General features: G+C 41.0%; 1 protein-coding gene across 1 annotated transcript in view; it reads left to right on the top strand.

Moving 5' to 3' along the window:
- The window catches only part of EFCAB6 (EF-hand calcium binding domain 6), a 136,943-nt gene that overhangs the window by 95,755 nt on the left and 13,671 nt on the right, over nt 1-27,517 (top strand). Inside the window, exons 21-24 of the mRNA XM_073316693.1 lie at nt 913-1,068; nt 4,488-4,683; nt 10,511-10,699; nt 19,894-20,106. Of these exons, the coding sequence (XP_073172794.1) occupies nt 913-1,068; nt 4,488-4,683; nt 10,511-10,699; nt 19,894-20,106 (754 nt within the window). The remainder of the gene's footprint in view (nt 1-912; nt 1,069-4,487; nt 4,684-10,510; nt 10,700-19,893; nt 20,107-27,517) is intronic.

The raw sequence follows: 27,517 nt of genomic DNA on the forward strand, positions 1-27,517 counted from the left end.
CTTTCTGACCCTACATGCCTGATCCGTGTTTCATAATCTACATCTGGTCATAATTCTCATTTATTTTAAACCTTGCATTAATCTTTAGTGACTCCTCCAGCCAGTTGAGTTGCAGTGATAGGTTGTGGAGGCAGCAGTAAAGTATGGACAGGTTGGTGTTAAACTAAGAGTAAAGGGAAAGCAAGGGGTGATGCCTGGGGCTCCAAAAGGTATTCAAAAGATCCCCAACTTCTCTGGGATAAAAATGACAAAATAAATGGGGGCTGGAGAAAAGAGTCTTGGGTCTGAATTAATTAATCTGTGAAGAAACAGATGATATTTTAAATACCTGATAGCAGCTCTAATGGATTCATCCAAAGCCCATTGAAATCACTGGGAGTTTTTCCATTGACTTCCGTCAGTTTTCGATCTGGCCCTCAAATAGTATAGTTCTTGCTCTGATATAATAATTTCAATTAAACAGCAAGACTTTCTGTTCTTGTTAAAGTTTTATCAGCCCAATATTGCAGAGGGTAATTTGTTGGAAGTCAATTGTCATAACAGCTATATTAAACATTGTATATCTTCTTTAGGGCCAAGTTTTCAAAGAGCGATCTAGATTTTGTATCTTTAATTTTGAATGGTCAAAAGCAGGTAGTTAAACCTTCTAACTAATTGATTTACAAATCCAAATGTCATTTGTACACATATATCTGGGTGGCTTATCTCTGCAATTGCTTGAGAAAATTTCAAAGTGGTTTTGGAAAATTAGACATCCTAATAATTTTTGTTTCACTCTTTGGACAAATGATACCAAGTTAACAAATGCAAGTAAACCGAGATTCTTGCTCTGCCTTTTATTTTTGTATATTTGTATTTATCTTTTTCTAATATTTAACAGGAGAACTAAAACAAACATCTGCTCTCTTTCAGGGATAAATTTAGGGACTACTTCCAAGACTTCAACAAGGCCTTTTATAAACTGGATAAAAATAAAGATGGCTATATAACAGTAGATGACCTATGTAGGATGCTGCAAGAATTCAATTATTATCTTGATGATGAACAGTTCAACAATCTTCTAAACAGGTTTTTATGATTGTGTCATAGGTCTCTCTCTTGTCCCAAGCCAATAAAGGACTTAAATATGCGCTTCACTTTGAGAAAATAAGTAGTCTTATTAAAACCTATGCAATTACACACATGCTTAAAGGTGCCCATGTGCTGAAGCGCTATGCTTGATCAGGGTTGGTTCTGAGGATAAGTAAGATGGAAATTGCTTTTTAGATAAAATTAAAAACAGATTAATTTATTCTGTCTTCCTCATAACATTAGTGTTGTAACAACTTAAATGCTTTTGAAATCAAGCTGATTATTTGAGGAAATTAAGCAGATCTGAAAATAGGTCAGTTTTTTAGTGTATGTTAAAATTTGTATTTAAATTATTAGTTTTATTTAATTAAACAAAAAAGAATGCGGGGGTTGGGGGACCCCTGCAAAAGCAGAAATTGAATCATATCAGGCTAAAAAGTATTAATTTTCAAATGCTACTGCTATGCAAAGGCATACATTCTGTGTTGTGTCTTAATATCATCAAGTAATATCAAGAAATAGAATCTCTTTTATAAGGTCTATAGAACACAAAGGACCTAATCTAGTAGAAAATATCCATAGCTTTCTGCACTTCACAAGCCCCAGAAGTGACATCCCTATGTGGCACTGCTTTATGTTCTCATAACACTGTTAGACCAGACTCTTTAAAAAGAAATTACAAAATCTTTTCTCAGTTCACCTTTTGTTGAGTGATCAACTTTTTATGAATGGAAACCCTAATAAGAATCTTCTGCTTGTTTCTTCTTCAAAGACCTCTTGATGATAAACACCTCCATTCATTGTAATTTTGTGCAGATTGTTCCTTTCTAGATCCAAAATAGACTTTTCTAAATAATACAGAGTAGATTAGCATTTGCATTTGGTTTTACTACTAAAATTTTAATACCAACTTGGCAATTTATTTCTCTGCTGAAATGGTGTTGATTATTTCCTTTTCCACGGTGTCTCCAGTATTGGAGCCAGCTTGACATTGGTAATCTGTGGGAGTGCTGTGCAGCTGCAAGACACAAAATCAGGACTCTTGAATGTATTTTTCTTAGTAACAGATATTGGGTCTATGGTTAATTTCTGTTCCAGTCTCTTTTCATAAAGCTTCCTTTTTGTTTAACTGGCTCTCCTCATTAATTAGACATTCTAGTAAGTGGATATTCTGGTGATTGGTGGCATAGGCAGTGGTCCTCAGTGATTTACTGTGAAAAAAGATGACAAAAGTACATTACAGTAATTCACTTTCACATACGGAATATAAGATTTGCCATGCTGGGTCAGACCATAGGGCAATCCACTCTGGCACTGGCAAGTTCTTGATGCTTCAGAGCACATTTTAGCATCATATCCTTAGCCAAGTGTGCAATGCGGAATGCAGGACAGAAAAAGTCCTCCCTGGCCCCTGTGGTATGAGATTTGCTTACCTCTATCAAAGCATGCATTCAGTGTCTACAAATGTGATTACTGGTCATAAAATTATCTTGGCCTATTAAAACTCCATGTACAGTCTCTGAGCCAGATCCTGATCTCAATTACCCCAGTGTAAATCTGGAATAATTCCAATGGAGCCAATGGATTGCACCAGGTTAAATTATCAGAGTCTCTCTGACTGACTTTTGATGGTAATTCCATAAGCTGACTGCACTGAATTTCCACTGGGGTAGCTGTGAGCAGAATCTGCCCTTTGATGCTATGGTTTACTGTGGTAATGAATTCCACAGGTTGACCACACAAGTCTGAAGTCTTTTCTCTGATTGTTTTAAATCTACTTGACATCATTTAATTAAATGTTCTTGTCTGATGGGGCAGTGGAATAAATAAATAAATAATAATTAATAATTAATTTCAGTCCTCCCCCCTCCGACTCTTCTACTTCCTGTACTAACAACCCTTATTTTTGCAGTTTCTCTCCGTATGTAAATCATGACTTAATTCTCATCTTATGTGGTGAAACATCCTTGAGTAAAAATGAATTTGGTTTTGTAACAAAGTCCTCTGCAAAAAAACCTCAAAATCGTATGTTAGAACTCCTTTTTCCCCAGGCTGATATTTGACGCAAAAATGTATTCACTGTTTATACCTGGAGCTATCTACATTTAGATGTGCAGCTCACTGAATTTCTTATATGATGAAGTACAAAACTCCATAGTCTCTGTGATCTACCAGATATTACACTTGGCAAGCAGATATTTAAAAGGTCTGAGAGGAGATTTGAGAGACTTCAGGCCAGACTCTCCAGTGTAACCTGACAATGAAAGCTTAGCAGCAAATTCCCCTTGTGGAGGGGAACTCTTCACTGGTTGGAGATGGCATCTGCTGGGTCAGACATACCACCCTTCAACTCAGTGGATGCGCCAAGGGAGGAAGGGCATGTATCAGAGGCATAGTGAAGGGGAACGTCATTACATGAGTCCTCCACATCCCCCAGACACCTTATGCTCATGGCTTAGGTTAGAGCAGCCATTATGTTGCTCTCATGGATACCAAAGCCAGGCTGGTGCAGGATCAGGAGCTGTACAATTGTTCCCTGATAGCCTGCCACCCTGTGCCCAGTGGAGCTCAAATGCAGAGGACAGTCGAGCCCTTCAATTATAAACTCAAGAAAAGCTTTGTATGGAAATTGATTTTGTTTCCTACCATGTGATGAATAGAAGGCAGTTTATCCACTGGTTATAGCAGGAGACCTGGAGTCAGAACTCTGGGTTCCATCTGCAGCTGGCACACTGTGATTTTGGGGAAGTCACTTAGGATATGTCTACACTGCAGCTGGCAGCAAGCTAGCATACTAAAAGCAGCAGTGTGGACTTCGCGGCTTGGGAAGTGGTTCAGGCTCTCAAGCCCACCTGACCCCCTTTGTCCGAGTTTGGGTGGCTATCCTGAGTCTTTGCTAGCGGCTCAGTGCCCACAGTGCTATCTTTAGCGCCCCAGCTTGAGCTGAGCTAGCACAAGTCTGTGTACCTAGACTGGGAGGCTCCCTCCCACCGGCAGTGTAGACATACCTTAGGCTTTGATTTTCAGAGATGCTGAGCAGCCACAACTCTCACGGAAGCCCATAGGAACTTCAGGGACTCAGCACTTTTAAAAGTCAGTCCAGTAATCTCTCTTTGCCTCAGTTTCCTTATCTGTAATAGCAAAACTTCCTTGGATATTGTGAGATTCATGTTATACTTTAACAGCTCTTTTAGATCCTGGAATGAAAGGCACTATGCAAAGTGCAAAATTGGGGCAGGGACTATCTTTTTTGGTCTGGGTTCATATAGCACGTACCACAATGGGGTCCTGACCCATACCTGGGTCTCCTAGGCACTACCACAAGACAAATAATAATTATTATTTAGTAGCAATTGTAGTAGCAGATATACTTTTTTTTACAAAATGTTGATATACTATTCTGCTTTTTCTCTTAGCTTAGGAATCAGTATTCATGACAGCAAGCTCTCTTATTTTGATTTCCTGAGAGCGATTGATGATGGCAGAGCATCTAAATACCAGCAGAGACAAAAGCATGCTGCACCACCTGCAAGCTTTGCAATGCTCAGCTTAGAAAAGACCCTAATTAAGATAAAAGAAATAGTTACATCTTCTTATGATTTGTTATACAAGGTAGGTTACATGTGGACATAACATTTCATTTCATTTCTTTATGCCTGGCTGGGGCTAGCCTAGCTGTCTAGAAGCATTTCTGCTGCTAAATAGGGTTCCCCAATGCCAGGCCAGCAAGAGCAGGGATAAGTATAAAAGTAGCATGGTCGGCCCCCACCAGAGAAAGCACTTTGTAGCATCAACCTGTGGTGGTTACATGACATAGCAGTGACAAGTCACTGCAGTGTATGGCCGTGTGAGAATAGAAGTTGGTGAGTAAAAGGGGAAAACAGGATCTTAGAGCCCCCACCAAATTAATTAGGTGCATGTAAATTGTGTGTTAGACATCTTTGGAGCAAAACTCTTCCAAATAACTGGGAGGAGAGTGCATAGTGCATGGTTTCCCCAAGTTGTGAGTTATTACATATAGGGAATATACGATGCTGTGGTGGAGCATTTTGGTTTTACCAGCGTGAGTTGAGATGGGCCATGCTACACTTGAGTTACGCAGGTCATCCCAGGGAGGCAGGGTTGAACACTTGACAAAGAATCCAGAGGAGTTCTGTTGACAGCTCTGCTCTTGACTCTCTGTGAGACTTTGGACAAATCACTTAAACCGATTGTGCTTCAATTTCCCCATTAATAATCTCTATCCACCATTATATAGCATTTTGAGATTCTGTGGATGAAAAGTGCATACGTTATTGTATAATTATTATAATTATGCCTGAATCTACCAAAAACCTGCAGCCAAATGGATTCTCTCTCAAAGTTCTTAGTGTCCAATGGGATCATGCTAGAATCAGTCTTAAGCATAGGCAAGAACAATCAGACAGACTTTGGAGGAAACTTGCTTATCCCAACCCACAACCACAGGGCTAATGGACACTGATATGCTGTGAGAAATCATAGAATATCAGGGTTGGAAGGGACCTCAGGAGGTCATCTAGTCCAACCCCCTGCTCAAAGCAGGACCAATCCCCAACTAAATCATCCCAGCCAGGGCTTTGTCAAGCCTGACCTTAAAAACCTCAAAGGAAGGAGATTCCACCACCTCCCTAGGTAACACATTCCAGTGCTTCACCACCCTCCTAGTGAAAAAGTTTTTCCTAATATCCAACCTAAACCTCCCCCACTGCAACTTGAGACCATTACTCCTTGTTCTGTCATTTGCTACCACTGAGAACAGTCTAGATCCATCCTCTTTGGAACCCCCGTTCAGGTAGTTGAAAGCAGCTATCAAATCCCTCCTCATTCTTCTCTTCTGCAGACTAAACAATCCCTGTTCCCTCAGCCTCTCCTCGTATGTCATGTGTTCCAGTCCCCTAATCATTTTTGTTGCCTCCGCTGGACGCTTTCCAGTTTTTCCACATTCTTCTTGTAGTGTGGGGCCCAAAACTGGACACAGTACTCCAGATGAGGTCTCACCAATGTCGAATAGAGGGGAACGATCACGTCCCTTGTTCTGCTGGCAATGCCCCTACTAATACAGCCCAAAATGCCGTTAAGCCTTCTTGGCAACAAGAGCACACAATTGACTCATATCCAGCTTCTCGTCCACTGTAGCCCTTAGGTCCTTTTCTGCAGAACTGCTGCCTAGCCATTCAGTCATTAGTCTGTAGCGGTGCATGGGATTCTTCCTCCTAAGTGCAGGACTCTGTAGTTGTCCTTGTTGAACCTCATCAGATTTCTTTTGGCCCAATCTTCTAATTTGTCTAGGTCCCTCTGTATCCTATCCCTACCCTCCAGCGTATCTACCACTCCTCCCAGTTTAGTGTCATCTGCAAACTTGCTAAGGGTGCAGTCCACACCATCCTCCAGATCATTAATGAAGATATTGAACAAAACTGGCCCCAGGACTGACCCTTGGGGCACTCCACTTGATACCGGCTGCCATCTAGAAATGGAGCCATTGATCACTACCTGTTGAGCTCGATGATCTACCTAGCTTTCTATCCACCGTATAGTCCATTCATCCCGCCCATACTTCTTTAACTTTCTGGCAAGAATACTGTGGGAGACCGTATCAAAAGCTTTGCTAAAGTCAAGGAATAACATGTCCACTGCTTTCCCCGCATCCACAGAGCCAGTTATCTCATCATTGAAGGCAATTAGATTAGTCAGGCATGACTTGCCCTTGGTGAATCCATGCTGACTGTTCCTGATCACTTTCCTCTCCTCTAAGTGCTTCAGAATGGATTCCTTGAGGACCTGCTCCATGATTTTTCCAGGGACTGAGGTGAAGCTGACTGGCTTGTAATTCCCCGGATCCTCATTCTTCCCTTTTTTAAAGATGGGCACTACATTAGCCTTTTTCCAGTCGTCCAGGACCTTCCCCGATCGTCATGAGTTTTCAAAGATAATGTCCAATGGCTCTGCAATCACATCCGCCAACTCCTTTAGCACTCTCGGATGCCGTGCATCCGGCCCCCACGGACTTGTGCTCATCCAGCTTTTCTAAATAGTCTCAAACCACTTCTTTTTCCACAGAGGGCTGGTCACCTCCTCCCCATGCTGTGCTGCCCAGTGCAGTAGTCTGGGAGCTGACCTTGTTCGTGAAGACAGAGGCAAAAAAAGCATTGAGTACATTAGCTTTTTCCACATTCTCTGGTACTAGGTTGCCTCCCTCATTCAATAAGGGGCCCATACTTTCCTTGACTTTCTTCTTGTTGCCAACATACCTGAAGAAACCCTTCTTGTTACTCTTAACATCTCTTGCTAGCTGCAACTCCAGGTGTGATTTGGCCTTCCTAATTTCACGCCTGCATGCCTGAGCAATATTTTTATACTCCTCCCTGGTCATTTGTCCAATCTTCTACTTCTTGTAAGCTTCTTTTTTGTGTTTAAGATCAGCAAGGATTTCACTGTTAAGCCAACCTGGTCGTCTGCCATATTTACTATTCTTTCTACACATTGGGATGGTTTGTTCCCGTAACCTCAATAAGGATTTTTTAAAATACAGCCAGCTCTCCTGGACTCCTTTCCCCCTCATGTTATTCTCCCAGGGGATCCTGCCCGTCAGTTCCCTAAGGGAGTCAAAGTCTGTTTTTCTGAAGTCCAGGGTCCATATTCTGCTGCTCTCCTTTCTTCCTTGTGTCAGGATCCTGAACTCGACCATCTCATGGTCACTGCCTCTGGGGTTCCCATCCACTTTTGCTTCCCCTACTAATTCTTTCCGGTTTGTAAGCAGCAGGTCAAGAAGAGCTCTGCCCCTAGTTGGTTCCTCCAGGAAATTGTCCCCTATACTTTCCAAAAACATCTTGGATTGTCTGTGCACCGCTGTATTGCTCTCCCAGCAGATATCAGGGTGATTGATGTCTCCCATGAGAACCAGGGCCTGTGATCTAGTAACTTCTGTTAGTCGCCGGAAGAAAGCCTTGTCCACCTCATCCCCCTAGTCTGGTGGTCTATAGCGGACTCCCACCACGACATCACCCTTGATGACACATGCTTCTAAAGAGGACAGCACTGGTGATGTCATAGAGGAAAAGTGAGATCCAGTATCAAAAGGGGCACAGTTTCCTTAAAGGTGAGTTCCATTTAGGTCTGCCTTGACCCTTTAATTTTTTGTAGGGGCAGCCCTCATTACTGTAGATCCCATATACTGTTTAGCAAACCAGGGCTCTCATACAATGGTCACATTTAAGTAGTAAGCATTTCTCATGGTAAGGTATAAATGCCTTACTGCACTGAACATTATTAATATAGGAAGTATTGCAGTAGTTTCAATAGCCTGGTATAGAATTTGTTAACTTTTTAATGATTCCCACTATGTGTCCTGTTAAGGGCAATATCCACTTTTTAATCCATGAGGTCTTTGGGGGTCATTGTTCTGTCTACTGAGAATGTAATGTTTCGATTTTGTGATTTGAGAATCTACATTTTGGGTTTGAATAAGGCATCTGTCTTGTCTTTTAGGATGCTACAGGACAGCTAAAATAATTTAAGGGATTGAGACTTTTTATCCTTGGAGAATCACCCCTTGTCCAACATGTCCTAGGTGGACTTGTGGAGAGGCAAAATCTTTTCCCATTTCCTTTGATGTGGAAGAATAGAATAGTCTTCCTTTGCTTCTGCTTTTAGTGCAGTCACTTTCAAAGTCAGGGTTGCTGCTGCATGTGTAATAAGAGATACTAATCCACCTGGCCTCAAAAGGAAAACCTTCATTAGAAAGAGGGGAGGTCAAAAGTGTGGTTCAGCAGAATTTAGCTAACTTTCCAAAATTATCATACAGTTTTCAAAAAAATTCTACATCGCCAACAAAACACAACCATTGAAAAGTCTGAAAATGAATACAGAAGGGTGTCAGCGGAGTCCTCGTTGCCATGTAATCATTCCCCAATCACTTTTGGCTTACCTGGCTCACTCTGCCCAACCCAACTTTATTTTTGCCCCTAAAATTTCTCATAAGTATAGGCAAAGATCAAAATAAGTTGCTAGGAATTCATAGAATCCCATTTCCTATTCAAGGGATCTATTTCCAGTGTATTCCAACATTAAAATATAGTACAGCATGATTTTATAAAAAAAACCTGTTATTTGCTACACAGTACAGTCCAGTTAAAAATACCATCTTGTAAAGTCATTTTATGAAATTCTATTCATAAAATTATTTTACTAAACCAAAACATCACATCCTGAAAGAACCTATAGAACTTTGACTCGGACTGTATTCTTGTCAAATTTGTACAAAATATTTACATATGTAAAATCACTGTTTATATATTCAACTGCATATTTTTATTGTAAAACAAAACAAGGGGGCAGAGATAAAGTTGGTTAAGTGGTTGTTAGTTCGGTGGAGTCACAGTGGGCATACCCTGCCACACACACTGGCTCCCCTGTACTCCAGTATTCACTCTCACTGCACCAGTTGCTTACAGAATTCGATACCTCTTCTGGTCCTTTGCACTCTCTTCAGTGTCCGCTCCAGAAGCAGAATTCAGTCTAATACATTTCCTGTGGAAAGAATCTTCGGGAACTCATGCGGTTGCCATCTCTGAAGTACAAAAAACTGGAACATCCGAGAAGATCCTGTGCCCATAAAACTGGACAGATGGCAGTGTGTAATGAGCACCCTTCCAGATTTCCCAGGACAGTTATCTTCAAAAAAGGAATGAACTTAGGAAAACCTTGACAGATGGCAACCCTAATACCTGGAAGAGCAAGAATGTGGGAACCAAGATGAGAGGTTATTTGCTCACAGGTTGACCTCTGCATCTCCAAGAGATACTGAGAATGGAGATCTTTCCCAGAGAGTGCTTTGGAGGGGGGAGAATGGGAAAAAAGCAACATTAGCTTATCTAGTCAAAAGTTTCCATCTGCTGGGAGAAAGAAAACAAACTAGTATGCATAGCCAACTCAAATTTTCTCTATGGGGGCACTCTACAGGGGGTGGATGTCTCAAACATTTTTATTTGTATCCTTTCTTGTTTGGCTTAGAGGAATTCATATTAACCTGTACCTGGTCTGTATATTTGGGCATCCAAGCAATCAAATATAAAATGTCTATCTGTTCTCACTGAATGCTTATTTTTTGGAAGATTCTATTGATTGGAGAAACAATTATTTATTTAATACACAAAAATATAGGATAAATTTGGTTGATTTTTAAACTTTTTGGATTTCAAGACAATGATAAACTTTTCATTTCCAGTGGGGCTTCAGTAAACTTCTTTCATTTCTTCAAATCTAAAATACCTGTAGCTAAAAGAGGAACATGTCACATATGCCTTTATCTATACATATATCTTTATCTATGTAGCCACCCAGTAATGGCCATGCTAAAGAGAAATCACTTCTGAAAGAGTCAGTGTTTTTTAAGAAACATTCCTTTTTGCTTTCTCAGGCATTTTCTCTGTTTGATAAAGAAGGCACTGGGACAGTTAAAGCACTGGAATTCCGCCAGGTACTTGACCATTTCTGCTTTAAACTATCGGATAGGCAATTCAGGCACCTACTCAAGAAGCTAAGGATTTATGAAAATCATACAGTAGACTGGAAATCTTTCATGAAAAATATTAATCTCCTCTTAGAGGTAAGTCTAGCTACCAAGCTGTAAGCTGTTTTTTTAAAAATGAACTCAAATGCCTTAAAATGAATGAATTCAATAAGCATGCTAATTCTAAATAAATCGTAAGGTGCAACTTCTCCCTTTGAATGTCTCTTGCAGTCAATGGGATGTTGGGAATTTCTGTTGAGTAAGCAATGAGTAAGGACAAGTGAATAGGGTCTCTCATAAGAAAGAACATTCATTAGAATTAGCAAATTATGGCACTGATTCTGCAAATTACTCCATGGGAACAGAGGACTTTGCTAGAATAGGGTAACTAGTAAGAATAGGGAACTACAGAAAGATGACTGATTTTGGATCTTGAACAAGCTTATTTAATTCATTCATTTTTTCAGTCATTAATCCAATGTTCTGCTCTGAACAAATGTATTAAAATGGGAGTGGTATGTATACACCACAGAGGGCCAAATTCAGAGGTGAGTTTGATTAAGTACAGAGGAAGTCTCAATTGGTGAAATTTACTACTTCTTCCAACACCCTCAAAGAGTGTGTTACACAAACTTAGCCTCACTCTAGGCTTACTTAAGATTCACTTACATTTAATTGTGGCCCAGTTGTGTTATCTGATGCTTACAGCCACTTGGACTCCCACTGAAGTTGATGGGACTCTACACAGACGTAGGATGAGGACCTTAGATTTACACTCACACCCACTTAACAATTTGGAACCTCCCTGCCCCCACCCAGATGTAGGAAGTAAGAGCAGGTAAGATGGTAGACAGAGGTTTCCATTCTATTTAATTTACACATTCCTACACCTTCTTCCAGTTGCTTTGCATGTCCTACCATAGACTCCCTTACACAATGATAAATGGGTGTAAATAAATCTAACTGAGTGCAAGGGAGGCTAAATTATCCCCCCTTGCAGTTCACTTCTAAATTTGGCCAAGAGAATCAAAAACTATTTGTATCAGTTAATATAGTAGTCCTTGAAAAAAATAGAATAACTTGCATCTTATGCCTTAAAAAGCAGCGACTGTTTCATTGGCAAAATATATGCTTGCAGGACAATAGAATGAAAAAAAATTGTCATCCAATGGAAAACCATATAAAAAGCCTTTTATTTTATTACCATGGCAATAATAGAATGTTGTGCAAAACAAATCCACACAGAACTATATGGTAATTAAATATTATGTCATAATGTAGCAACTGAAAAACCAATGAGATTTCTACTTCGTGTCTGTTTATATTCCAAATCAAAAAGTCTGTTAGGCATTAAAGAATAGCAGGATTAGGCTCTTTCTTAAGAGGAAGAAAAGGACTGCAATTTTCAAACAAAGGAGAACCCACAAACAGCTTCAAAATGTTTGTAATATGTATATGTCACTTATCAATAGGAATATTTAGATTCACTCTAGGGTTTATTATAAGTGCAGCTGTGTCCATAGTTTAATAGGATGGCTTGAAATACATTTACTGTCTGTAAATTTAGCATTTACATTTATAGTACTGTGTCTGTTACACTGTTCATAATAGCAGGAAAAGCCTAGTTAAGTACGGGTAGAGTAAAAGTAGTTTTAATTACAGTTCTTTAAAAAAATAAGATTTTTAAATATTTACATTTTCATCATAATGATATCCTAACTAACATGATAGACTATTTGGTTCTCAGATTTGATACATTTGTGTTCATGTATGCATAGAATTAAAATACCTTATTCACAACTCCATTAGTCCAGACCCAATAATGTATTTGTTTTATGAGTGTGTTCGTATGCAGCAATAATCATCCTTTAGCAAGCTTTAACATTAGATAACTATTTTTGATACCTAGTGTTGTTTCTGGTATATCTTGAGCCTCCAAGGTGCCACCCTCCTTAAGTCATGTTGAAAAAGCTCAGGACCTCACAGGATCAGGCCCATAAGAAGAGACTGCATCAGAAACTTCTTTAGTGCTGAATCTTTCAAGATGCTGAGTAACTCCTGGAAGTTGCTAAGCCACTTACTTCAGCAGGAAATAAGATGCTCAATATCTTGCTGGAGGTGCTTGGTATTTCACAAGATTAAACCTTAAATTGCTTCTGTTTGAACAGCATTTTTTTCTCAGTGAATCAATACTCTCCTGGCTCTTGAATGTGCTGTGTGTGGGATAGATGAGATAAAACCATCAGTAAAATTCCAAATCTCGCCAGACGGGAGAATTTTGTTTAAAAGAAATATGAACCAGATCCATAGTATCAGGTCAGCTTCTAGATCCCATCAAATCTGATGTTTTCAATTTGAGTTCAAATGAAAATTCTATTCCTTTGCAATTTCATCCCATTGTGGGCCCACACTCATATCTGGGCTGGAGCACAAGTTGCAAGGGGAGGCTGGTCATTAAACTATTCACCTCTTCCAAATATGCAATAATTTTGACTTGTAAAGCATTTAGCTAAATTAATGAGGTTTGCAACTCATTCAATCACATTATGAAGTCTGATCATTATGTTATACACCTTGATCACTGAAACATATGCAAAAGTAACTAGTGAAGTATTCAGCTTGATCATTAGAGTATGGAAAATTTACTGAACTAGTAAAATATGGGCCTGGGATGACTTTTGTCTCAAATGGCACCTCATAAATAAAACCCTCCACCACAAAGGCAAATATTTACAAGCCCAGCAGCTATACAGGTTTAAGCTATATCTTCTGCTTAGAAAACTGCTGAATAAGAGGAGGTGAGACCATCTTGGGGAAATTATTTCAAAATTGTATTCATTGTTAGGGTCTTTGGATGGTTTTGATGTAAGCTAATGAGACTTATATTCTGATTGATTCTCTATAATACAAACTACAGTCGGTCTGATCTGATTTAGATGAATGAGATGTCAACTGAATCAGAGTTTTCTGTAGAGGTGCATGAGTATACTGTCAAAAATAAGATTAAAGAAATGTAAAGCATTTTAAACGCTATGACTGGAGTGGGATAAAGATGAGGAGGTGAGAGAGAATTCTGGTTGGGTCATTTACCTCTGATATTACAAAGCAGCGATCTAAAAGTGAGCTAGCTGGTGGTACAGTAAGAGCTGAGAAAGGGACCACATTTTATGTTGTGATACTGCTAACCCATGAAGAACACATCTTAGGGCCTTTAGTAAAGTGCCCAGGCCACTGGGCTATTTACCACTGTGGGCACATACGTAGCTCTCTATGTGTTACGTGAGCTGTATCCACACAATATGTATATTACCTGTACATCTACCCCAAAAAAAAAAAAAAAGGTTTCGTATTTGTTATATGACAGCAACATGATTCAAATCGATATAGTACCTTTGATTTCAACACTGGCAAATGTCTACCAAAAACATTTAAAATTAATTAATTTGCTGCCAGGGTGGCAGGGCATGGTGTATTGCCACCCTCACTTCCGCACTGCTGCTGGTGGAGCAGCTGGGCTGAGCGCCCGGAGAGCATGGCTGCAGAGTCTGCCCGCAAAGATGGGAGCCCTGCACAGTGTGGTGTGCCATCTCCCCAGCCAGAGACTGCCCCCAGGCACTCAGCCCCTCCAACCCCCCCAGCCAGAAACTGTCTCCCAGCCCTTCCTCAGAATGACCCCCTAGCCAGGGAATACCCCGTATCACCCAACCCCCCTGGGATTGTCCCCCCAGCATCCAGACCCCCCAACACTGGACTGGCACACATGCCTGCCCTGCAGAGACAGGGTACCTTATCCATGGCAGAACAGCCCACCTCGGGACTGCCCCATCTAGGATCCAGTCCCCCCACCCAGGGACTGCCCCCCAGCAACTGCCCTCCCAAGGACTGCCTCCCAGCACTCAACCCCTCCATCCAGGAACTTTGCCCCAGTATCTAATTCCCCCATCCAGAGACTGCCACCAGTCCCGTCCCCCCCCTGGCCCCGAATCTGTCCCACATGCACCAGCTACTCCCATCTCCCTGCGATCCCAGTCACCTGCCCCCCTCCCTGACCCCCTATGGCCCTAGCCCCCTGTACCTCCCTCCCCTCGCGCGCTGGTTCCCTACCTTGGCTGCAGCCCACCCTGCTCCCCTGCTGCTGCAGTCCTAGTGCTGGGAGCCTGCTCCAGCCGGGGTCACTGGACCAGCAGGGTGTGGGGGCACTGAGCACGCTGGCCTCCTGCCAATGCTGCTGGGGGAGGGCTGATGTTGGTGGGCCTGATCCTGCTAGGGGAGGGCGCTGATGCGGGGTCCAATCCTGCATCACCCAATTTTTGCACCCTCATGCTGGCTCTGTGCCTGGGGCAAGTGCCCCTTCCACCCCACCCTACAGCCCTTACAGCCCTGAGGATGACACACGGGCCACAGCTGTGTGCTGATTGGGCCGCCTGCAGGCAGTGGGTTGAGAACCACTAGTCTAAACCATGGAGCAGCTGAGGATAGGGTTAGGGCCTGCCAGCCTCAGGGCTAATAGGGCCAGGCTGGAGCTCCCCTACATTAGAAGAAGGGAGTAATGCACCACTCAGGATTTAGCTCATGGGAGCTGCATTTGACCAAGATCAAGCCTTGGATAAAATATACAAGGATCTGCTGAACTAGTAAAGTGATTTTCAGGGAGGAAAAGTGAAAACATACATAAGAACGGCCATACTGGATCAGATCAAAGGTCCATCTAGCCTTCATCTCATTCAGTGTTTTTACCTGTATGGAAGATTTCTAAAAGTTCACCACTCTTACCTTGATGGCCCTTTTAAAGTTGGCCAGCAGAATATTGGGCCTTGAGGATTCCAGGACAGGTGGAGGTGACTGACAGGGTCTGCATAAGAGATTTCACTACCCAGAAGGCAGGAAAACTTAAAGAAGAGGAGAGAGGTTATGAAAAAGCTAGAAAGGGAGATTCAGGGGCAACAATCAGGGTTCACAACAGTCAGAGACAGGAGACAGAGAAATGCTGGAGAAGAGAGGGAGGATCCGGAGGGAAGAGTTGCACAGCTATAAAAACTGTCTCTGGACAAACCCACTTTTTTAAAGTGGTTTTATGTTGGTGTATTTTGGTAGTTACACCAGTATAACAAGAGGTTAATGGAGTGGTGAAACAGGTATATTAATCCTATGCATACATAAACACAAATGTATGAGATTTGAGAACCATCTCATCTGTCATGTTAGTTCAGATATTGTTTTGTGACCAAATGACCTTGACCTCTGTGCAAAGCCCTAGGCAATAGCCCTTGTTCAGAGGACCTGTGTAGTGCTTAGGAAGACAGAATTCTTCCCTGCTACCCCCAACAGGCCAGGGCTTCTGCAATTAGCTGCTCCACTGGCTCTGGGCTTCCTTTCCTGGCAACATTGACACTCACAAGGTTTATCTTCATTGTGGCAGTCTCCACTCCCCCAGACCTCCTTGAAGAGCCAGGGGGTTCTCCAGTGCTGAGAGGCCACTGTAGGAGAGTTAGTACAATCTCAGGCTGCATTAACATTCCTGTGGCATTCCTACAAGCTGCTAAGTGAGGCAAAGCTCATCTTCCCCCTACCTACAACTTCACCCCCTGTCTGCCCAACACCTCCATATTCTTAACCTGAACCTCTAGATAACCCTTAGTGGTCAAAAACATAGTGGAGGTTGCTGATCCCCCTCCTTTTACAGATGCAGATCATTGTGACATGATCTAGCCCACAGTAAATGCTTTGAAAATTGATTACGAGTAGAATTTGACTAATATTGTTATTTAATTCCATAGTTATTTTAGTTAAACTTATAAGAACTCTGACCTCAGGTGAGAGAGGTATTCAGTGACACATCTATGAGAGGATGAGGAATGAGGTAAGGGCTGATCAGTCCAAATCTATGAATATGTTCTTCTTTTGTAAAAACATTTTAGGCACTCAGCTGATTGTGTGTAAATCTCATTAATTTAAAAAGCAATTGTAGACATTTACTGTAATGGAGGGCAGAATTGGGCCCATAGTAAAATATTTCCCCTATTTTAAAGTCTCTTGTATAATGGTTGTGTTTCTTTTTTATCTGATCTTCCATACTAATAATAGTGCATCTAAACATTGCTGAGATGGAATGCGTGGGTGCGTGTCAGTGCAACTGTGCTCAAAACAAGTGTATGAGACGCACAAAACTTTCGTTTTCAGTGTATCATTTTCAAATCTGACACACTCTTAACCCTGGTACATATTACTATATCTAAACTCCTATTCAGATCAGTAGCATTCTGCAAGCTGAAAATCTACACTGTGTGGTAGATATAGTGGAAGACTAATGCATAGTAATAAAACCCACCAAACATTGTGTATTTGGAGTAGCCAGTTTTCAGAGTAAATAACTGCTGTGTTTTGTTATTTATTTATGAACAACAGAATACAGAAGTCCATTTTGCTGCCAAAGAGTTACGTTTTCAAAAAGTTAAAATTAATTAAAACTGTGCAGCTAAAACCATATTCAACGCTTTCAAATTTTACCTCTAAAAAGCAGCAGAAAACTTCAGTTTTTAATGAAGCCAAGTCCTCTTTATAAATTCAGTTTCAGCGACTACAAAATATGGAGTTATGTTTAAAATAATTAAATTATTTTTGAAAAGGAAATACTTTGTTTTCAGGATTACATGCTAAGCTTCAACCCAGTGCAATTTCTAAACTCTTGAAAGCAGGATTTTCATAACACAAATGGCAACTGTCTTTACTATAGCTATGCTAGCAAGTACGGTTAATATAAAAAAAAGCTATTATGAACACTTCCATTTTTAATTCAAGGACATTTCTTAAAAATATGTTAAATGTTAGTATTTTATTTTATACATTTATAAGTTTAAAAGTACAAGTTTTGCTACTCTAAGCAATACTAAATACCAAAAAAAGAAACAGATGGCTTTTGGTCTTGTGCTCTAGTTTCCTTGTCACTTCTCACATGATCATTATAACTGAATGGAAAAGAAAATATGTTTCTTCCATAACTACAAGAAACCTGTCACCTAATCAGAAAAGACACCACTATCTTCAACTGCAAATAACACTTTTCAGTATTAACCACACTTTACATAAAATGTACCTGCAGGATAAGAATTACAGCTGTATTATTAAGAGAAGAAATATGAGAAGTGGAATTATGCATGCAGACACTGAATCGAGCCCATGCTGCAGTTACGGAATGAAGACTGCCAGGCATTGTACAATAGATCTTTCTAGGTTTCGAAAACATTCTGAAAACTGCAAAGCACTGCACTTCTGTTTTTAATTATTGTAATAAGGCAAAGGACATTATTAATAAAAATCTAACTGCTCGGGAGTGTTTGAGAGAATGACACTTTTTGGAGGTCTAGCTTTCCTTATTTATTTCAAGAACTTTCATTTAATTTTGTTTTACATAAGACTTGATCCATCTTAATGTTAAGGAAAATTAGAATAACAGCAACAAAAAAGATGGCTACTAGATCTGTTTGCAAAGCTCCCACTGACAACTGGAAAATCTGAAAAAGTTACACCTTAATGCACCAGCTGTGACAATCTACAACATACATCTCATTGTCCCACCTTGAACACCTCTGAAAGCTTTATACAGTGGAGTTGTAGTCCAATGCTTAAAAAATTGGACTGGGAGTCAGGACTCCTGGATACTTTTCCTAGCTCTGCCACTAACTTGTGTGATTTCAGTAAGTCTCTTAACCTTTCTGTAACGGAGTTTACCCAGTTGTGTAAAAGGGGATAACAACAGCTATTAATCTGCCTCAGAGAGCAGCTGTGCAGCGTAGTTCATATCAGTTATATGCTTTTGGATCATTCATAAAAAGTGCTAGATAGGAACAAGTACTATTTTTTATACTGATTTGCCAGTATTAATTGCAGTTTGCTTCACGGACCTCCTCTAGGATTTCAGAGCCCAAGCCTGGACCTAGGAGCTCTGCAGATTGCATGGATTCTACAGCCACAGAAACTCCTAAGGAGGAAGCACCTCTCTAGGGCACCCATGAAGCACTTACATAGGCTGCCAAATTCTTTCCTAGATACTGGAGTAGCAGGGCCCACATGAGAGTCTCAAATGGCTATCAGATGCTAGGAAGGTGCTGAGCATGCACAATACCTCTCCGACATCCGGAAAGACATGGGCTCTTCACTGTCTTTCTTAAAGGAATCTGGGGGAACCTTAAAGGATCTGTATGGGCCAAAGACAGTGTCTTTTCACCAAAACAAAAAGGAGGACTTGTGGCACCTTAGAGACTAACAAATTTATTTGAGCATAAGCTTTCATGAGCTACAGCTCACTTCATCGGTTTTCACCCTAACCCTAACCAATGAGGCAATGAACTTTGCACATTGAGCTAACTTTTACTAACATCGAGCATCCCATTGTACAGTTTACACAGTTTGGGGGTCTTACGTGCCCTAGAGATCCATGACAATTGGGGTCAAGATTGGTCTGTCAGTTACTACAACAAAAGACATTGTTATATTATTTTGTGGGAAGAATACTTTTCAATAAGATATGTGGGAGCGGCTGAGATTGCTGTCTAGGCTTGTAATGGATGAAAATGCTTGTGTCCTAGTGCTCAAATGACCAGCAAAGCGTTCTGCAGCTCATCTGATAGCAAATTTTGATTTTAGGACTATGTTTAAAAGATTCCATGGTTACATAAAAAGTTTTAAGCTTGTATTTTATCACTCGATTTCAGTGGGGGCCAGATCCTCAGCTGATGTCAACCAGTATAGCTCCATTAACTAAGGATCTGAGCCATAGTTTGCCCACAAAAGCATACAGTAATAAATACAATGATAAATACAAGATGAAAACTCTATTGAGGGTTATTTTGCAATATACCATTTTTTGACCAGTTTTTTACAGCAGACATGGTTTCAAGTTTATAGGTTACTTTTTCCAAGATAAAGTATTAAGAATGTTTAGAATTCATAATGGGATGTTGTAATTTGTAGCCAGTGGCACCTCCATCAGAGGTTGAGGGACATGCTACCTTAAGCTCAGACATTTTTTAGACCTCTGTAAAAGCAAAATGAATTTCTTTGCTTTTATTGGCTTAAGTTTCACCCTTGATGTTATGTCAATTTAGATTTTTTTCTTTTTAACACGACCCTTTTTCTCTTTCATGGTATATGCCGGCATTACTTGGAGTAGATTGAACTATAAGGCTGCCTTCTCCATCGACTTTCCCCACTATGACTGGCTGAAGGCCACACCACGATTTATAATTTATTCTGTGAATCCATCACTGATTTTGTGTGTATGTTCTGTCTAGACTGAGGAAGGGCAGAAAGTCGCTCAGCCTAAATCTTCTCAGGAGCTGTCAAAGAAAGAAATCCTTACGCGTATACAAGAAGTAGTGACTGCTCGCTTTAATACCATTGCACAAGAGTTCAAAGATATCGATTGTGAGAAAGTTAATACAGTATCAAAAGAGGACTTCCGGGGTATTTGCAACCGTCACTTTCTGCTTCTGACAGACGAACAAGTACGAAAAGTATTGATTATTTAAGTGTACATCTAACTAAATTGGCATAGAGTATAGGGATGTGCGTACACATGCTAGTGTGTATATGCAAGTAACCTGATATTTTCGGTGCAAAACAAAAAGAATTGGAGAACATTATTTCATGAATATTTATTGCTGCACGTATGAGGGATTGCTTTTTCAATATTATCTGAGTATGTGTGTGAACTACAATAATTGCAAGCTCTCTAAAGGTAAGCAGTATGTAGTACGTCCTACACTAGTGTACCAGCAGAATACATTCACATTTCAGTTGCACAAATCTTTAGCCACACTCTTAGGCCTACAGTCCTGATGAGGATTCTCTCTGTCTTTGTTGCATAACCATTCATTTCTGGTGCCTCAACAGGATCTCTACTGGTTAAATTCTGTTCTCAGATACACAGTGCAGCTTTCATTGAAGTCAGTGGGAATTGCACACATGTAGCTGAAAGCAGAACTTGGTCCCATGGGTCCAATTTTGCCCTAAAATATATGGTCACAACTCCTATTGACTTAAGTGGAAGTTACACCCATTTATATGAAGGGAAAATTGAGCTCCAAGTCTACTTTTTTCTTTTGCATCTTCTGACTATTTGTAAAGCTTTCTATGTGTCAGATCCTGCAAGCCAGGTTGGAAGTCAAAACAGCTTGGTCTAAGGGTCAGATTCTCAGCTGATGTAAAGAGGCATAGCTCCAGTTAAGTCAATGGAGCTAGATCATTTTATACCAGCTGAGGATCTGGCTGTAAGTGTTTTATTCAAAGGACTTTATTAGGTCTGCACTGTACACTGGTGCACAAGATGGGAGAGGATGCAAGAAGTCCTCCATCCTTGTGCCCTGTGCAGTGTCTGGATACAGTAGTAGTCTTTATATCTCCCTGAGCCAAGGACTTCTCAAGTCCAGGTGTACTGCTGTTCCCACATCAGCCATCATACAGGTTAGCTGAGTTGACTTTGTCATGCAGAGACAGAGATTACATCCTCTGCAAGGCTGGCATAACAGCCTTGCTTTCCAAGGGACACTGAATACATTGTATCTGTCTGAGCCACAAGGACTCCAGGAGTTTCTGCTCGAGTGGCAAGTTTCTGCCCTGCTCCCTAGCAAAATCTGCACACAATTTGACTGAAGAGCTTATCCCATCTTGATTCCATTAAATTCCTGTACTTCCATATCAACAGAGAAATCTGTAAAAGTCCTTTTATCATTTGTGATTTTTGTTTGCCATCAGGTGTTTTTCTCTTGGACAGATACCCTCTTGGCCACTGTATTTTCCAACATTTGCTTGACTGCTTCAGTGAATATTTTTTCAGGTGCAAGATGTGCTTTCGATAGCCCCTGATTCAGAAATATATTCCATAGGTCCATGTGCTGCACTGACTTACTGTTGCCAAGGTAACTATAGTTCACCCACTTCATAGACAGCTGCATTCCTTGCAATTTTTTCAGTTCTCTGACTCTTCATATTCACATATGTTGAATAACCATATTTCTTGTTCTTGAGAATGACTCAAGAGTATTCAGATTACTTCTGTAGGCACTGGCTAAGAGATCAGCTCCTAGAGGGAACTGTGGGAATTCATCCATGATGTCTGGCAGTGGTACACAAGGACTCCTTCATTTTCTTTATTGGAGTCTTCATAAGTGTCTTCTGTCATTTACTTGTGTTAATAACATTACTGTCTGACTGAGCTTCCAGAGGAGGCTTCACCAGCATCAGTCAGCAAGCTGGTGGCTTTGGTTTCCATGCTCCCCTTAGCATCCTAAAAACAAATTCAAAGCAGGGGGAAAACTAACAATCAGGGGGAAGGCAAATAAAAGTTGAAAGTCTTCGAATACCAAGACTTATTGGCACAGTTCAGCAGCTCCATTCTAACCTCTTCTGGATGGACACTGCTGCAGATTCTTCTTTGGATTGTACTGATGTTCCCCATGAAATAAGTGATTTGTAAACAGAAAACTGTCCAGTTACTGGCCATTTTCCTGGTCATACAGGTCCCTGAGCCTGTGTTTTCAGTGACATCTGGTCAAGGGTTCCTTGCAGATGGGATATGCTGCTATGTCTGATCTTCAGTCCCCTCAGCTGAGGTGCATTGGCTGGGGGGTAGTGTGACATTTTGCTCTGGGTTCCTTCTGCTTGGGGTGCCCTTGGTTCCTTGGTTCTCTGAAGTTGAAACTGGTGCTCTTTATCCTGCTGTCATGCAGCATGAAGGGACTGCAGGTACTTGCAGTTTTCTGTTGCTGCTTCTTTCAGACTGATTGTTTTCTTGTACTGTTGATCTATCTGTATCCATCTGTTATCTCTTGTCATAGACTTTAGATTGTAAATTCTTTGGGACAGGGACTGTCTTTTTGTTCTGTGTTTGTCCAGTGCCTAGCACAATGGGATCCTGAGCCACGACTGGAGCTCCCAGGCATTACAATAACACAAATAATAAATAACAACAGAGGCAGGCGTAAGAGTTAGTTGCTGGCTGGTTGCTAAGCAACTAATCTTCTTTCTCAGCAGCTGTTTGGTCTCTCATCCTCCTGGGGCTAAGGAAGTGACAGTGGTTTGGGGCTTCTCTCTAGGAAATTTCTTCCACTGCTCAGCTACATTTCTAAAGTTCCCACTGGATCAGCTGCAGCCTCAGTGGAGCTTTTTATGCCCTGACTGCAGCTTGAATTAGGCAAGAATGACTCTGATTAGCCTGCAGTGCTGAGACAATGGAATCCAGCCCCTCGCCCTCCTCCCAGATTCTGTATCTGCTAAACCAAATGTGGATAGTGCTGCAGCTTCCTTGGCTGGAGTTATTGTTATTCTGTCAGAATGGGATTTCTGCTCCAAAGGCAGGGTGGATAGAAAAATAGAAGGCAGCCTGAGCTGAGATTTCAGCAGCTCAGCAGCTGTCCAACCTTCCTGCTTCACAAGAGCAGCCATGTCATGATGCGACACCCTGAAAAAATGTGGATCCTCCAAACTATAAAGAATTCCTCACTGCTTTCTACAAAATGTCCTGATTGACTTTTTTCATAGCAGATACATCTGTGGATTTCCAAGTCCCTGCATTTCACAGCTGGACTCCAAACTGTGGCCAAGACTGTGGCCCTATGGCATAAATTTAATCTAGTTGGTACTATTGAAGTCTAGTGGGATGACTTGGATGATTGGAATGTTAAAATAATGATTATAACCTATTTAGGAAGGATTGAGTGGGCAAAATGGGAGGAGGAGTGGCTCTTTATGTCAACAATGGCATTACCTGTTTCCATGTCACTGGTAACTCAGAAGAAATTGTCTTAAATGCTTATGGATTAATGTCCTACAGATAAAGCACAAGATGGCTATGAGTTGGTGTCTGCTACAAACCACCAGATGAGACTAGGAAACAGGATAACTGACTTCTCATACACTTATCTATAATGTATAGTGAAAAAAGCTGTGTGAACTTGAGGGACTTCAGGTAGAGTAACATATGCTGGAGGTTTCATACCTCCTGTACTAAAACATCCTTGGAGTTTCTAAATGTTATAGATGACAATTTCCTAACTCAAAAAGGGGGGGATTCTGTATTAAACCTTGTCTTGACAGATAAAGAGGAACTGATCACAGAACTAAAAATTAATGGTAGGTTAAGTATGAGTGATCATGACTTGATCATACTTATAATGTGCAAACAGAATAAAGTCCAGATCAGAGCTATCTCTACTTGGTGCTTTAAAGGATCCAATTTCACAAAGCTGAAAACAATCGTGAGCCAAATCAGCTGGGAGGAAGAATTTAAGCAGAAAAATGTGAATGATAAGAGGGAATTGTTTAAGGACACTTTACTAGATGCTCCAAAAGCCACAATCCAACAGTGGAGGAAATAATATCTTATAAATGAAAGAAAGGGGAACTTGATAGTAATGAACATAAATCAGAAGCTAGGAATTATAGAAAATTGAAAAGGAAAGCAAAGGGACACAAGGAGATATCTATGGCTAATACAGAGTTGATGACACTAAAACGGTTTTTAAGTATATTAGGGACAAAAAGAATCCCAACTATGGTATCAGTCCTTAATAGATGGAAATGGTAGAATGATCAATAATAATGCAGAAAAAGCAGAAGTGTTGAATAAATATTTCTCTTCTGTATATGAGAAAAAAAACCAGATGATGTAGTCATATCATATGAGAACACTTTTCATTCCATCTCAGGAGGATGTTAAACAGCAGTTACTAACGTTCGACATGTTTGAATCAGCAGGTAACTATCATCCAGATAACAATCAATGGAACAATGGGGAAGACTGGAAGAAACCTAATATTCTGCCAGTATTTAAAAGGTATAAATGGGACGACCTGGGTAATTGTATGTAAGGCTACAATTTAGTCACAGAGGTTGTGGAAGTCACGGATTCCGTGACTTCCAACAACCTCTGTGACTTCAGCCTGTGATGGTCCAGGAGCCTGGGGGTTCCCTGCTGCCCATGGGGGCAGGGAGCTGCAAGGTGCCACAAGCTAAAGAATAAAGGATAACGCAGTGGATCTAATTTATTTAGATTTTAGTAAGGCGTTTGATACTGTGCCACATGGGGAATTATTAGTTAAATTGGATAAGATGGGCATCAATAGGAAAATTGAAAGGTGGATAGGGAATTGGTTAAAGGGGAGACTACAACGGGTCCTACTGAAAGGTGAACTGTCAAGTTGGAGGGAGGTTACCAGTGGAGTTCCTCAAGGATCAGTTTTGGGACCAATCTTATTTAATCTTTTTATTACTGACCTGGGCACAAAAAGTGGGAGTGTGCTAATAAAGTTTGCAGATGATACAAAGCTGGGAGGTATTGCTAATTTAGAGAAGGACAGGGATACCCTACAGGAGGATCTGGATGACCTTGTAAACTGGAGTAATAGGAATAGGATGAAATTTAATAGTGAGAAGTGTAAGGTCATGCATTTAGGGATTAATAACAAGAATTTTAGTTATAAGCTAGGGACGCATCAACTAGAAGTAACGGAGGAGGAAAAGGACCTTGGAGTATTGGTTGATCATAGGTAGACTATGAGCTGCCAATGTGATATGGCTGTGAAAAAAGCTAATGTCGTCTTGGGATGCATCAGGAGAGGTATTTCCAGTAGGGATAAGGAGGTTTTAGTACCGTTATATAAGGCACTGGTGAGACCTCACCTGGAATACTGTGTGCAGTTCTGGTCTCCCATGTTTAAGAAGGATGAATTCAAACTGGAACAGGTACAGAGAAGGGCTACTAGGATGATCCGAGGAATGGAAAACTTGTCTTATGAAAGGAGACTCAGGGAGCTTGGCTTGTTTAGCCTAACTAAAAGAAGGTTGAGGGGAGATATGATTGCTCTCTATAAATATATCAGAGGGATAAATACCAGAGAGGGAGAGGAATTATTTAAACTCAGTACCAATGTGGACACAAGAACAAATGGATATAAACTGGCCACTAGGAAATTTAGATTAGAAATTAGACGAAGGTTTCTAACCATCAGAGGAGTGAAGTTTTGGAATAGCCTTCCGAGGGAAGTAGTGGGGGCAAAAGATCTATCTTGCTTTAAGATTAAACTCGATAAGTTTATGGAGGAGATGGTATGATGGGATAACATGGTTTTGGTAATTAAATATTCATGGTAAATAGGCCCAATGGCCTGTGATGGGTTTTTAGATGGGGTAAGATCCAAGTTACCCGGGAAAGAATTTTCTGTAGTATCTGGCTGATGAATCTTGCCCATATGCTCAGGGTTTAGCTGATCGCCATATTTGGGGTCGGGAAGGAATTTTCCTCCAGGGCAGATTGGAAGGCCCTGGAGGTTTTTCGCCTTCCTCTGTAGCATGGGGCATGGGTCACTTGCTGGAGGATTCTCTGCTCCTTGAGGTCTTCAAACTACAATTTGAGGACTTCAATAGCACAGATATAGGTGTGAGGTCTTTTTTAGGAGTGGTGGGTGAAGTTCTGTGGCCTGCATTGTGCAGGAGGTCAGACTAGATGATCATAATGGTCCCTTCTGACCTAAATATCTATGAATCTATGAATCTATGAAAGCTCTCTGAAGCCACAGATGGTAGGAGAACCACCTCGTTCCCGGCCACTGCGGGTCCCCGGAGCTGTAGGAGGTACCCAGAAGCTCCTGGCCGCCGCAGCTGGTGGGGGGACCCCTTGGAGCTGCGGGCAGCAGAGGTACCCTTCAGCCCCCAGCTGCTGCAGGCGGTGGGGACCCCCCCACAGCTCCTAGCTGCTGTGCAGCTGCCCTGCAGATCCCCATTTTGTCACAGATATTTTTAGTAAAAGTCATGGACAGATCACAGCTTCTGTGAATTTTTCTTTATTGCCCTGACCTGTCCGTGACTCTTACTAAAAATATCTGTGACAAAACCTTTGCATTAATTATAGGCCTGTCAGTCTGACATTGATTCTGGGCAAGATAATGGAGCAGCTGATACAAGATTGAATTAATAAAGAATTAAAGGAGGGTAATATAATTAATGCCAATCAACATGAGTTTATGGGAAATACATTCTGTGAAACAACTTGTAATATCAAGTTTGGATGACAAAAGTAATAGTGTTGATGTAATACTTGGATTTTGGCGAGGCATTTGACTGAGCCCTGGACAACATTTTGATTTAAAAAAACTAGAAGGATATAAAATTAACATAACTTATGAAATGAGCCTGGAACATCAACCCCAGAGGAAAGTCCTGACAGAAAACCCCAAACACTTCTTCATTCCAAGTAAAACACTCAACATGACAGTTAAAGAATGGGCCTAAAACCAGACCCTAGGTTGGGAGGGAGAATGGGCAGTGCCCAGTATCAAGGTATGAAGTATTTCACTTTCCCTTTTTCGGAGCAAAAAACCTCCCCTCTCCAGCTGAAGAAACCTCCAGCTTGGATTCCATAGTCTTTAGAGTAAAAAAGCAGTCAAGGGGGAGTGGGAGTGTTTTACAGCTAAAAAGGCTCAATAAGCAGATGACAAAATAAAAATATTGGGATGGAAATTCTGCCATGCCTAAAACAACTAGCAGAGTGGGCCTGATTCTCATTTATACAAAGGCCCCTTTATACTGCCAGATATTATGTAAGAAAGAATCAAGCTCTGTCTCTCCAGGTGATATTTTAATATTGAAAGGCACTGCAAAGGCATGCTTATATATATCTATATGACATTGCCATGGCAGATCTTTCCAATCTGTATACAGCAATCTCTGCTCCTAACACAAGACCCTGCTGTTAAGGCTGTTATTGCTCAAAGTCTTTACTCAAGTGTTACTAATGGTCATAGCCAGGATAGGGACACAAAGGAAGTTACCTTTATCCCTTTCTGGATGATGCCCAATTTTTAATTACTATTAGAAAGGCTCAGCTGGAATCCGCGTAACACTATAGATGGAGTATTTCAT

This window comes from Lepidochelys kempii, chromosome 1, assembly GCF_965140265.1.
Source record: "Lepidochelys kempii isolate rLepKem1 chromosome 1, rLepKem1.hap2, whole genome shotgun sequence".
Classification (NCBI taxonomy): domain Eukaryota; kingdom Metazoa; phylum Chordata; order Testudines; family Cheloniidae; genus Lepidochelys; species Lepidochelys kempii.